At 38.5% G+C, this 13,628-nt stretch overlaps 2 protein-coding genes across 3 annotated transcripts in view; one reads left to right on the forward strand and one right to left on the reverse strand.

Annotated features, from left to right (window-relative positions):
• Positions 1–8,301, forward strand: part of COL6A6 (collagen type VI alpha 6 chain) — a 140,768-nt gene extending 132,467 nt beyond the window's left edge. Inside the window, exon 37 of the mRNA XM_059162584.1 lies at positions 5,856–8,301. Within this exon, the coding sequence (XP_059018567.1) occupies positions 5,856–6,066 (211 nt within the window). The 3' untranslated portion in view covers positions 6,067–8,301. The remainder of the gene's footprint in view (positions 1–5,855) is intronic.
• Positions 8,302–9,393: 1,092 nt separating this feature from the next.
• PIK3R4 (phosphoinositide-3-kinase regulatory subunit 4) overlaps positions 9,394–13,628 on the reverse strand; it is a 77,177-nt gene continuing 72,942 nt past the window's right edge. For both annotated transcript variants that reach the window (XM_059162582.1, XM_059162581.1), the window contains exons 17-20: positions 11,771–11,871; positions 11,142–11,230; positions 10,737–10,845; positions 9,394–9,960 (exon numbers count right to left, since the gene is read on the reverse strand). In XM_059162582.1, the coding sequence (XP_059018565.1) occupies positions 9,790–9,960; positions 10,737–10,845; positions 11,142–11,230; positions 11,771–11,871 (470 nt within the window). In that variant the 3' untranslated portion in view covers positions 9,394–9,789. The remainder of the gene's footprint in view (positions 9,961–10,736; positions 10,846–11,141; positions 11,231–11,770; positions 11,872–13,628) is intronic.

Genomic DNA, 13,628 nt, shown 5'->3' on the forward strand with positions numbered 1-13,628 from the left:
GCAGAATCAAATCCACTGAAATATATTAGGCATTGTCATAAACACAATCTAAACATGTCAGTTACAGAGATGGATGGACTTAAGAAACAAAATAAAATCCAGCTATAACTTGCTTTCAATTATAGAGACACGGCCACAAAATAAGGACAAGGAAAAGTTGGAAGAAAAATTGTAAGGAAAATATCAGGTACATTTTTTAAAAATCTGGAAACTATACTGCTATATGCAGAAAATGATACATACAAACCTACCATAACCAGAAAAACAAAACTAGAATATAACATACTAATATCAAATAAAATATTCTCTTTAACAAAACCGTATTATAGGGATAAAAAGCCACTGCATGGTGACAAAGTGTTCAATTCATGAAGAAGATTTAACAATTCCAGATTTCTAAGAGGATAACAAAATCTTAAAATACACAAAGTGGAGATTAAAAAACTACAAGGAGAAATTGCCAACTGAACTATCATTAGAGTAGATTTCAGTACACCAGGTTTTAAGGTTTTATTTATTTTATTCGACAGAGATCACAAGTAGGCAGAGAGGCAGGCAGTGAGAGAGGAGGAAGCAGGCTCCCTGCTGAGCAGAGAGCCCTATGCGGTGTTCTATCCCCGGACCCTGAGATCATGATCTGAGCCGAAGGCAGCAGCTTAACCCACTGAGCCACCCAGGTGCCCTTCAGTACGCCAGTTTGAACACTGAGTGGTCAAGGAAACAAAAATGAGTAAAGACATTAAAGATTTCATCATAAGTAACAAACTTGATTTAATAGGTTCATTTAGAACCATGCATAGAGCAACAAGACATTCTTCCGAAGAGCACAGGAAACATTAACAGCTAGTTGAATCAACGTGGAGAGTTTACCAGGTGTTCATGGTGCAGTTTTTAACTTATCAAGTAGGTATCAACACAGCTCTAAGAACTAGTGTCATACAATCCAAACTGATTGGAATTCGATTAAGTTAGAAATTAATAAAAAGGTTTTTAAAGTCATACATTTTTTAATTAAAATCCCATTTCTAAATAAGGCAAATAAATATAATGAAAACTTTAAAACACTTAGAACTGTATAATAATCAAGATGTTATGTCAGAATTTGTGGGACATGTCAGAAGTCATAACTTAGGAAATTTTATAGTCTTAATTTTTATGTTAGGGAAAATTTAAAACTCTAAAAGGTAATAAGCTAAACATTGCTCTTGAGATGTTCTAGAAGAAAAAATACATATACCCAAAGAAAGGAATCAGAGTAGAACTTAATATTTTTAAATTAAGATATTTTTAAGAGTGTCAATAAAGGCAAAAGTTCTCTTAAAACTTAATAATATACATATACTTTTTGTATGAACATTACTTTTTTTTTTTTTAAATTAGAAATGATTGTAGTTAGGCGAGTGTATCAGAGGAAAAATCATGCTGTACTGCCACACACACGTGGGCCCCACATCTGAGTGAAATCGAATGTGTACTAGCCCCTGGGAGTTGCACTTAGGCAAATGCCTTGAATAGTGTGTGCCTGAATTTATTGTGCAGTGTCTGAATTTCTGTGTGGTGATCAGGGCCAGAGAGGCACTCTCAATCCAGATGCTCCAGCTCCAGAAGCTCTGAGAAGCCTCTGCTTCAAATCTGCTTACCTTGCTGGGAAGCAGGGAACTGTCCAGCAGCAAATGCTTCCTGAATTCAGGCCTAAAGCAGGCCTGTGTGGTCGGTCCACAAAGGGCAGGGCTCCCCCTGCTGCAGGTGTCTGGCAGCATGGAAAGGAGCTTCCCATTTGCATTTGCATTAGGCTCCACATAATATGTAGCTGGCCATAATCACCAAAGGCAGACACTGAAGCCAGCCTATAAAAATTAAAACCTATTTTTGGAAACTATTCCTACCATGCATTTTGTTCAAAGATCAACACGAACAGAGGGGATTCATGATACTATTCGACAGGATGTTTCCTCCCCTTCTTCACATTGCCCAGCTATCCTTGAGGCTCAGCTTCTCCTGTGTATCTGAAACAGGGAAATGACAGGAAATGATGGGACATCAGGAATTGAGACATGAAATCCATACCGCTGTTGGAGAACCTCTTGATGGAGACTTAGTCTAGGACACTGCAGGCCTTCTGTAAGTTACCAAAGACCATAAGAAAAACAAGCCACACAGATGCTTTTCAAACTCCCTGCCTGAGCCTTTCAAGAGAAGTGAGGCAGAATTGAGCACATAGTTGAGGGAGCTGAGAATGCCTGTTAGGCAAGATGCCTGGCCATAAAGATGATTTGCCAAGTCTCAGAATGACTTGCATAAGAATTAGATGATTCCACTGTGAGATTTTGAGAAATACAGGTGGAAGCTGGTTCTTATCAGATGGAAAAGAAAGGAACTGAACACAAGCAATCAAGGAGACAGATGGCCAGTAAGGGTGAGACTGTAAGGCAGCCTCTTTGTAAGTGCTTAGAACTGCTCAGCGACAATAAAAGACAGAAAGCCACCTGCTTATTGCTTTATCCAGTGAGGGAAGCTGTTGTGCCAGACTTGAAAGTGCTGACAGACCAGAGCCAGAACAATCAAATTGTAAAAAATGGACAGAGTCACCAATGTCATATGAATAATACATCTGTTGTAATTCTACCTTCCAAAGTATGTTTTCTAGACACACAAGATGCATATTAAAAGGGATTCCCAAAATAGAGGCAATCTTGTCTGCATTTTTTACTCCAGTGCATCCAGTCAACTAGTAAATGCAGCAGAGTTGACTCCTGATTATCTGCATAGATGGAGAAATCTGTCATCACAGAGAACTGAAATCTACAGAGTCCCACCCACCTCATTTTTTCCAGCCCCCAGACTTTACACAAGCTTTACTAGAGTTGGGTACAGGATGAAAAATGATTGGCTGCATTTCATTCCTGTTTCTTTATCTTGACTGCCTATTATTGGAGTTACCAATCAGTAAAGAAGTATTTCAACAATATGGGATAAAAGGAAAAACAGGAATTCTATATGGTTCCCAAACAGTAATCAAATGATTCTTACCTGATACTAATCAAATACAAGCTCCTGTGTATACTAGTGAAAAAAGTCCAGAGACATAATATTTATCATATTCAAACCTTTTGAGATTCAAATTATTTGGGGGGAAAAGATAGCAATGTCGTATTTACCAGTTTAATAGCTTTTTCTTAACAAAGAGAGGGAGGAAGATAATAAAGATAACAACTTATCATAAAAAGGATCCAATAGAAAGAGGGAGGCTGGGGGAGGGGAACCCAAGACATGAAAATGGTGTGATCAAGATTCAAAAGCATACATTCTTCATGATTGGTGAAGCCATGTTCTGCATATATAAACAGTTATGGCTCTGGAGAATTTGAGGTCCTAATATTTAGTTCTGGAAATAAGAAAACAGAAGAGCAAAAATGGGAGGAGGTGTGAGAAATTTTGTTTGCACTGAAATTAGCTTTCTTGGTAACTGGGGGAAGTCTCTTGATCAATTTGGTATATTCCAGATAGCACTGATGGAAGAGAATGGAGATATACTTTGGGATTAGAATTTCAGAAGCCCAGACATGTAGTATAAAATGGCATGGTTCTTTGTTGATTTGATGTCTCCTTTGCTTCTAGCTCTCAATATAGAGGCAAGAGGACTATGTGGAGTATGTGTGTGTGCACATATGCATGCATCTATGTCACGTGTATGTGAGAGAAAGACATGAACTAACTAAATTCTTTATCTTTCACTTACTTGTTTTCTAAATATCTTTGTTTTCATAAGAGATCAGGTTTAAAGCTCATGAAAGCAGAAAAATTCAAATATGAAGAAATGGATGTAGTGAATACTGGCTCTGCTTTTCTGATGTCAATGTTTTGGAGTTCTCTCCACTCTTCCCTTGGCCAGGGTTCAGCAAATGTTTGAGGTTTATCAGTATTGGTAAACCTCTTCTTATGCAACCAGGCTCTCACACATTCATTCTAAAAATATTTACAAAGAGCTTATATGCCAAGCTCCTCAAACCTTCTTAACTATCCAACCTGCCCCAGGACATCTCCTTTCCTATGGTTCTGTACCCATACCCAGGTGTTCCTGACACCATGCCTTTTTTTTTTTTCATTTCACTTTCTTATTCTAAATATCTTGATAGTTGGGGCAGCTGGGTGGCTCAGTCAGTTAAGTGGCTGCCTTGGGCCTGCTCAGCAGGGAGTCTGCTTCTCCCTCTCTCTCTGCCCCCGCCCATGCTCTCTCACATGCTCTCTCTCAATTAAACTTTTTTTAAGATTTTATTTATTTGAGAGAGACAGAACACAAGTGGGGGTAAAGGGGCAGAAGGAGAAGCAGACTCCCCACCAAGTGGGGAACTTGATATGGGACTTGATCCCAGGACCCTGGGATCATGACCTGAGCCAAAGGCATATGCTTAACTGACGGAACCACCCAGGAGCCACAATAAATATTTTAATAAATATCTTGATAGCTTTTCATGGTGTCCCAGATAAAAATCAAGTTCAATATAAGTAACACCAAGCTCTTAGTATCAGAATGTTGGGTTATAGTCTCAGTTCTGTCCCTGATAGTCACCTCTATGTGCAGTCAGTTTCCTCATCTGTAACCAACAGAGCACCATGGTAATTAGTCTAGGGGATTTCGAATGTTGCTCACAACATAGGTTGTCTTTATTACCGTTTTACACCTGAAGACACAAGAATCACTTTAGTTAAGTGGTTTGCTCAGAGCTGCTCTCAGCCAGTAAGTAGTGCAGCTGGAATAGAAGAACGTTTATGGACCTAAAGGTCTTTCTACCACCTCCCTGTAAAATAAGGTTGTCTGAAATGGCTCCCTTCCTGCGCTAATATGGTAACCACTAGCTTTCAATTAAATGAAATTATAAATTCAGTTCCTCAGTCACACTAACCATATTTCAAGTGCTCAGTAGATGTGGCTCAATATATGTGGCTAGTGACTGCCATACTGGCCAGTGAATTATAGGACATTTCCAACAGCACAGTTTTATTGGATAAGGTTAGGACTTCCCATCAGTACTTGGCTTCTATGATTCCTTGACCTGTCAATCTGGCATTCTGGCCTCCCAGAGTCTGATCCCAGCTGTCCTTTACAGTTGACAGACTCTTTATGTGCCTGCTAGACTGAGCGTTACCTCTATGTCCCCCACTATACATAACCTAGTGCTTTTCCACAGAGAGTTAACATATGGATAGATGGACAGACAGAAGGAAGAATGGATGGGTGGGAGGGAGAAAGAAGGAAGTGGAATTCATTCATGTTTTCATTAGATAATTGGTTTTTTTTGTCTTTTTTTATTATGTTCAGTTAGCCAATATCATTATTTTTTGATATAGTGTTCAACAATTCATAAATGTTTATTGAGTATCTACTATATGCTCTTCTAAGATTCCTGGGATTATTATGATTACCAGGTATGGTCTTGTGAAATTTTCTGTCTGGGAGGGTAGAATAGAGAACAGATCACAAAGAGGTTTATAAGTAAATAAAAGTTCAGACAGTGATATGTTGTCAAACAAACATATTGTGCTGAGAAAATTATAGCTGTAGCAGTCTCTAATGAGGTGTACTATTTGACCTCTGACCTGAATAATCAAAGCCAACCATATGAAGTTCTGGGTAGAACATGTTCCATAAAGAGGGAACTTTGCTGTTAAAATGATTTTGCATATTCTGACAAGATGTCTTATGTCACAGTCTCAGCTTCTGGTATTTCTGCACAGTGTACATCTAGGAAAGATGCAGCAAGGAATGAGGACAACAGGAGGACACAATTAATATAGTCTATTGAAGTTGAAATGGCATTTATCTTCTGTGATGTTTCTCTTCTTTCTTTGCACAGCTTTGTTCCTGGACCACATAAAACTGCCCTCAAAGATGATGTATTACAGAAGGCAAAGTTTTTTCAAGATAAAAAATATCTTCCAAGAGTAGCAAGAGGCAGCAGTGATGATATTATTCGAAATCTTACCAGAAACACATTCCATATCTTTAAAAATGGAAAAAAGGTGATAAAAACTGCTCCAAAACAATATGATAAAGGAAGTGCTTGAAGAATTTAGGCTAAGGAAGCATGGTAACACTGTGGATTTAAGTAACTAAATTAATTGCCATAACTATCGGAAACTTTTATTTGGATATCCACAAGTCCAATCTGGAGGGCTGGACAAAACACAGGTTGTAGATTACTGGGCAATTTAACCCTTTGCACTCATTGGTATTAAGGTGGATCTTGTCCATTTCTTGGAGCACATCTCATAATTCCAGCACTCTGATAAATTCAAGAACTCTTATCATTAAAAGATGGAAGAATGAAAGAAGTGTTCTGCAAAGTACAATGGAGATATAATCTGAAGGTAAATTTTACATAGTATATACATAAGCCAGTGCTAATTCTTTTAATTGCAGGTCTCTGTTCAGTCCACTTTCTGCAAACCAAGCTTCCATTCTCTACTTAATACAGTTTAATGCTCATGTTTAACCCAAATATAATGTTTTGAAAGACTTCAACATTTCCATTTACAAACTGATGCTTATATGTCATAATTTTGATAATCTGGCTTTCCATGATACCATTTAAAGACATCACTGACTCTGTGGAGTGGCCAGCTTTCTGATAGGCTTGTGTTGGAAGGTTTCTTCCCACTTTCTGCAGTTGTTTGCTAGGACAGGTAAAAAGCAGAGAATAATGTTCTCTGCTCCAACTCCTCCTTAACTCACTGAGAAACTTGTTAATTCCCCTCAAACATAAATAATTGCTTTTGAGATAGAAGTTCCTTCACTATATAGGGCCTCCTGCCTGGCCATTTTGATGGACTTTTATTATTTACCATTGTTAAATATATTATTTTTTACTAATCCATACATTCTTTAGACAAGGAGAGTAAAGACAACTGGTCATAGGTGAAGCTGAGTTGCTTTCACCCATAAGATAGCTATTTAGTCAGTAGTAAGCAGTACCAAATAGGACTGACTGAGATCTAAGTAGCTTTAAAGGCATATTGACTTTGGAAAAGATAAGTTGTTAATGTTTTAATCCACAAATCCATTTGGAATTGCAGAGATGTAAAAAGATGCACAGAGATCAAAGTAAGTTGAAGAAAGGTCTTCCGAATGCCTAGCCTCCAATAGCATTCTGACAGCTTGCTCCCTCAACCCCTCCATCTAGATCACTAATTCTTAATCTTATGATGGGCTAGTATTTTCAACAACTAAAGACCAAACTCACATTATTTAATTTATTTTAACAATGTTTGGACCTTACCTCATATTCTCAGAGCTGGCTCCAGAGTTGGTAGCAATGGCCCTGCTTGGTAGAATGTCACTCTCTTCAAGGAGGGACACCCTGCCTGAATGCATGGAGCAGATGGCTAGTGACTCCTAAGACGAGTAAGTGATTTTCTTTTCTAGATCTCTCTTCATAAATGCTAGGAAAGAAAGACCATCCCCACTGTGTTTTAAAACACTTCTGCCATCCTTACTCAGGAAATTCCAATAGTTAGCTCCCAATGACATATTCATACTCAGGAAACAGATGAATAGAGCACATCAATTTTATTCATATCCCAAGCGGTGCTTAGGAGTTCAGGAAAACTTCATGTTTCATGTAGAGGAAAATGATGAGCAATATTTAAGAAGTATTTTAATAAAAGGGATTTTTCTGGTTAACTTCGGATTAAGCAAAAATTCCTCCTGCTTACTGCTAGCAATACTTTAAAAATGTTTTTGTCTATTTTCTCTGCATTGATAAAGTACACCAAAAATTTTTGCCCTTGGTAAAAGATTATTTAGCATTTGGGGTCTTTTTTTTTTTAAGGTTTTACTTATTTACTTGACAGAGATCACAAGTAGAGAGGCAGGCAGAGAGAGAGAAGAGGAAGCAGGGTCCCCTCGGAGCAGAGAGCCTGATGTGGGACCCTGGGATCATGACCAGAGCTGAAGGCAGAGGCTTTAACCCACTGAGCCACTCAGGCGCCCCTGGTGATCTTTTTAATCCTTAATAGATGAAGGGTCTGAAACATACTGTACATTTACTAAGTTCCTTTTTTGAAATCTCTAATATTGGCATTTCCCATGATTTATCTCTTTCTCTAAAGGAAAAAAACAGCAAAAATGTGAATATAAATTAACTAAACGCCTGTTTAAACCAAGAATCACATAAATAGGCAGTGGTGCTTCCTGGTTGAAACATGTAAATTAATTGACCATAAGGGACATGCCTATTACCTCATCAGTAAGCTAGGAGTCAAGCATGTTAAAAAAAAAAAAAAAAAGTTAAAAAGATGCAACTCAACAGAGCCTTAGATTGTAATACTCAGTAACAATTCAACCAAGTGCCCCCCTTTTCTAAAAGGGGGAGTTTAAGTGGGAAGAGGAATGGATGGCAGGAAGATAAGGGGAAAAAAGGATCACATCTCCACTGGCCCACTCCAATTTTTTTCCTCTCTGCATGTTTGTCAGTTATGTGGCTTTGCTAATGGCTACAGGCTTAATGCCTTTCTAAGGTCAAAGGTTTGTCACAAACAGGTGACCTCCAACCTCTGCAGACATGAATCTGACTTAATAGCTAGAAATCTGGATATATGGTCTTAACAGACACAAAGGAAAGCAGAAGCAATGTAACAGGACAATGTCAAATTTGCAAATCCTTCAGTTCCACTAGCTATCTAGCCTTGTCAAGGTCCAGACTCCAAACTCAGGCCTTTGAGAATGACAGTTTTCTGATGAGCTTAGACAGGTAAACAAAAACTAAGCACACTGAACTGTAAAGACAGACCTGTGCACTGCAAACTGTCATGTACCATAATGGAATCATATAATTACAGAAAATTAAATTTGAATATTTAAGTACTGTTTTCCCCAGAGTCAGATTATCTACTTAACTCTTTGGTTTACAGACTCAAGTAACTAATTTAAAAATGAAGTATTTTAATACCATAAACCCTTCAGCAAATGGATGGCAATTAAATGTGAAGAGACAATTAGATTCATGTACAAATAATAATTGATAAGCCTGAAGGGTTTATTTTTGTGGGGAAGGCCAATTTGTCTTAATTTAAAAGTATAGAGGTTTGGCATGTTTTTAACAGCTTAGTTAACTGACACTGGATAAAAGCAAGTGGAATGGCCAAGGAGAGACATTTTTCAAGGGTCGATACACAGATCAGTCCTAGCATTAGTCAGGCAGACTGTAAATCAGGAAGAAAGATATAAAGCAGAAAGAACAATATTGAAAGTCCAGAAATGTGGGCATAAGACTTACTTCTGACACAGATTCTTTGTGACACTGAGTCCATTTCTTCAGAACAAATATTGCTGAAAAGTTTACTATTCTGCTCAGGTTTACTGTTTAAAACAGCAAAAAAACAAAAACAAAAAACTTAAGATGCTTGAATACAGTTTATTAGCTGGTTTGAATAGCACTTTTAATAGCAAAAATGTGTTTACATTGTTAATAGCTTACAACCACTTTTTTCAATACAAAGTAAACTTAGGTCATGTAAGTCTTAGCATTTTAAATTCTTCACCTCTGTGACCTATACAATAAAAAGTCCCAGATACTGTTGTCTGGCTGATTCCTGCAGAGATATGCATGAGCATATTAGTCCAGTGCAAATTCCTTAACCACCTTGGATGGGATCTGTTTAATAATGAAATAGTAAATATACAGACACGATTTTGAAAAGGAATCTCACTTCTGTCCTCTAAAAATACCTTTCCTCTCAAGTTACAGTATACATATAACTTTATTACAAATTTTACAAACCACTAGTTTTTCATTTCCACACCTTAACAATCCCATCTCTAGATGCAGTAACAATGAAGCCCTGCGTTGTCTGAAAGGTGGCCACATCTGTGATGATGTCGTGGTGTCCCACAGGCAGAGATTCTGGGCCCCTCCGAGGGGTGTCATCACTTGGTCCCACCTTCTGCTTATTCTGAATCTCCTGTTTAATGGTTAGAAGTCAGGGAGAATGCCAGAAGTTAAAAGCCTGTACCACATTGTACCTCTTATCAATATTGTTGCTTCTGGGACAGGTTGTTGTTGTTAAAGCTAAAACTTTCTGTGAGGTAGTCATCCTTTCACAAATACACTGAGTAAAAGAGTCCAAAATGATACTGTTTTCCACAAGTAGGCCACTTACAAATATGTACAAATTATTGGCTTGTTTATAAATTTTCTGTATTACCTTCTGCCACCATCAGAAGAAAAAAGAGAAAGCCTATAATAAAGGGGTATAAATGACCAGGATATGGACGCAAATACTTATCTGTCATCAAGGAAGCTTTCATTCATTTACTGAGCACCTTCTAGGACCCAGGCGCTTGCAGATTCATTATCTCACATGAAGTTTTTGCCCAACTCAAGAACATAAGCTTTGGAGTTCCAATAGCCAGGTCTGAACCCCAGCTCTTCTGCCTAATACCTGGATGATCTTAGACAAGTTACTTCATGGTGCTTAACTTTATTTGTAGAATGAAAGTAATAAAGGTACTTTCTTGTAAAGATTGAGCAAGTGTATAAAGTGCTTACTTCGAACTGTGTACTTATGTGTGTGCCTTTAATATGTTTATTATACCTTCATAAAAGTGAATTTCAAAAAAAAAAAAAAACACAGAAAAAAAAAAGAAAGAAAAGAAACATCTCTCTTAAATACTGCCACTCTTGGCCAAAGTCATTTTTGTGCCTACAGAAGCTGAAAGAAAACAAGACTGCTTGTACCTGGACAACTTCAGTGCCTTCAATTATTTTCCTATAGTAGGACACAGACGAAGAACTAGTACTTCCTGCAACAACATAGGACCTCTCTGGGTAAGCCAGGTCCCAAAACCTAGAGAGACAAAACGAATGTTGATCATATCTAGAGATGAGGAGGAATTAATGATCATTAACTTATATTCATCAACACATAACTTGTTTTTTTTTTCATTAGGAAAAGAGATTTTTCCTAGAATAGCATAAAATTAGGGATAAATGAAGTATTAATAGCTATTCCTGCAAGATGTGAAGGATAAACATTACCAACATTGATAACACCCTAACATTAACCAGAGTATCCATCCACATATTATCCTTATTATCTCTCTCAAGTGTTACATAGTAAGTATCCTTTATCAGATATTGTACCTTATTTTCATGTCTGAGCCAGCTGTTAGAAGGATGGGATTTCCATCTGCAGGACTACAATAGATACCGTGGACACTGTGAGGAGAGGGCTTTAAAAAGAAAGAAATAGGAAGCAAATTAAAGATACCAGTGTTGGCATTTCTAGAAATAAGTCAACTGACAGTAGCTTTCCAGGCTTCTGATTAACTGAAGAAATCAGAGACCATTTATGTCTATCTTCTATAGGTCTTTCTTTGGGATCTTAAATTGCATTTGCTTTGTATCATTCTGAATAAAGAGGCAAAATCTCTTCAGCCTCTTAACATTTTTTATTTGGGAGGACTCCAACTAAAGGAGAACAAAACCTCTTTTCTACCTTTTGCCCCAGTGAAGTACTTGAGGTGGCAACCTGAAAAAAGTGTAGGTAAGAGGGTCACATTCCAATTACCCCAAATTTTTACTGGGGCTCCACAGAGATCTCACAAGCCTTATGGAGCTAGCAACCAAACCTCCCAGATGTTAGTAAGCTGAGGAATGGGAAAGCCACCTAAGACTAATTTAAAACAACCACAAAGCCCAACAGATACCAGGTTTGAGTGCTTGGGGTATGGGAAACTCGACTTGTCTTTAAAATAAAACTGGAGGCAAACCTGTAACTCAGAGAGTGGTGGTGCACTGCTAGCCCAGAGAGTGAATCTTCTGTCGCCAGTCTCCATGTCCCACATGGATACTTCATTGTTGCCCTGCACAGCTAAGGAAAACACGGGCCAGAACCATTACTCAGACCAGAGCACTATTCTCAGAGCTTCCACATCTTGGTAGATAATCCAAGTCAGCCTGTTATTCTTTCCATTTTTCTGATCCTGCAAAAAATCCTCACTCTACTTTTAAAGAATACTGTGACTCTGTCACCAGACTGTTTTAATAAACTGCCAGTAAATATTTACTGGTGTACAACACAGTGAAGAGAACTGTGGAGTAGAAAGGTAAAGCCTAAACAGATTCTGCCCTCAAGAAACCTACAGTCTAGAAGTAGAGAAAAAAATATTTAAATGATTAAGACAATGAGAGCAAAAAGAACTGAAGAATTCCACCTGAACTCAAGGAAGAGATCCAATCCGTTGGCAAGAACTGAGGTCACCTCATGGAGACATTTTCATTGGGACTAAAAGAACAAGTAGAGCTGGACAGATACAGGTGGCATACAGGCAAATCATTTCAGGCACAAACAGTGTTTTGTGTTCTTTGGGAAAATGAGTGATTGGTGGGACTGAAGTACATCTGTGATAGGAGGGACGGGAGATGAAGGCAGGATCAAAAAAGGAAAGTGGAGACCTGAGAAAGACATTATCCCTCAGTTGTTTTTGAGTTTGGGGCGGTGGTGGTGGTGACAATACTTCATTTCTTCATTGATATCTACTGAACCAACAATGTGTACTATGAACTTATCCCTGTCCTAGATGCTAAGGAAGAGAAGACAAAAAAAAAAAAAAAAAAAAAAAAAAATTCCCTATTTTATGGAACTTACATTCTAATGGGAATAATAAACCAAAAAAATGCAAAGGCCCTGAATCAGGAGTGCGCTTAGTTCCAGGAGAAAGCCAGAAAGCCCCTGTGGCTGTGGTGACCTGAGCATGGGGGAGAGGCAGGAAAAGGCACAGGAGGCCTGGCCACATTCCATTTGCCACTCTAAGGCTAATCCATAGAGGCCACATCAACAGACCCTGTGTGTGCCCTCTGGCTTCTACGTGGGTTTGGCTGGTGGTAAACTTAAAGCCCCCTGAATATGTAGGTCCTAATCTCCAGAGACTATACATGTCAACTTGTGTTGTATAGTGACTTTGTAGATATGATTAAATTAAGGGCCTCAAGATGGGATTCTCCTGGGTTGTCCAAGTAAGCCCTAAATGCAATCACAGTGTCCTTAGAAGAGGGAGGCTGACTTGACAGCAGAAAACAAAAGGACAATGGAGCAAGATGCTACGGTGGTGGCTCTGAAGATGGATGAAGGGGCCCACGAGCCAAGGCATACAGCTGCAGAAGCATGAAAAGGCAAGGGAATGGATTCACCCCTAGACCCCACAGGGGTAATATGGCCCTGCTGCCACCCTGAACTTGGCTCAGAAAAACTCATTTCAAATTTCTGGTCTCCAGAACTGTTAATGAATAAATGTGTGTTGTTTTAAGCTACCAACTTTGTGGTAATTTATTATACCTAAGAATAAATGGTCATAGGGAACTAATATAGGCCTGTGGAAGCCATAGTAGGAGACCAAAGGGATAGACGAATGTCTCATCTCAGGGGGGCTGTGTCCCTCATGTCAAACTCACTGCTCCTCTCAAGGTGGCCCTCTCTACTCAACTTCTCTGCAAACTCCAGTAACCATCCCGTCCCCACCGTCTTCTGATACCAGCCCCATTTCATTTTGCTTTTATGATCCCTCTAACCATACTTCCCTGAATAGTTCCTTTGAAAATAAATCCTCAAATTATCCTACCTTGGGTATG

The sequence above is a fragment of the Mustela lutreola genome, chromosome 2 (genome assembly GCF_030435805.1).
Source record: "Mustela lutreola isolate mMusLut2 chromosome 2, mMusLut2.pri, whole genome shotgun sequence".
Taxonomy (NCBI): domain Eukaryota; kingdom Metazoa; phylum Chordata; class Mammalia; order Carnivora; family Mustelidae; genus Mustela; species Mustela lutreola.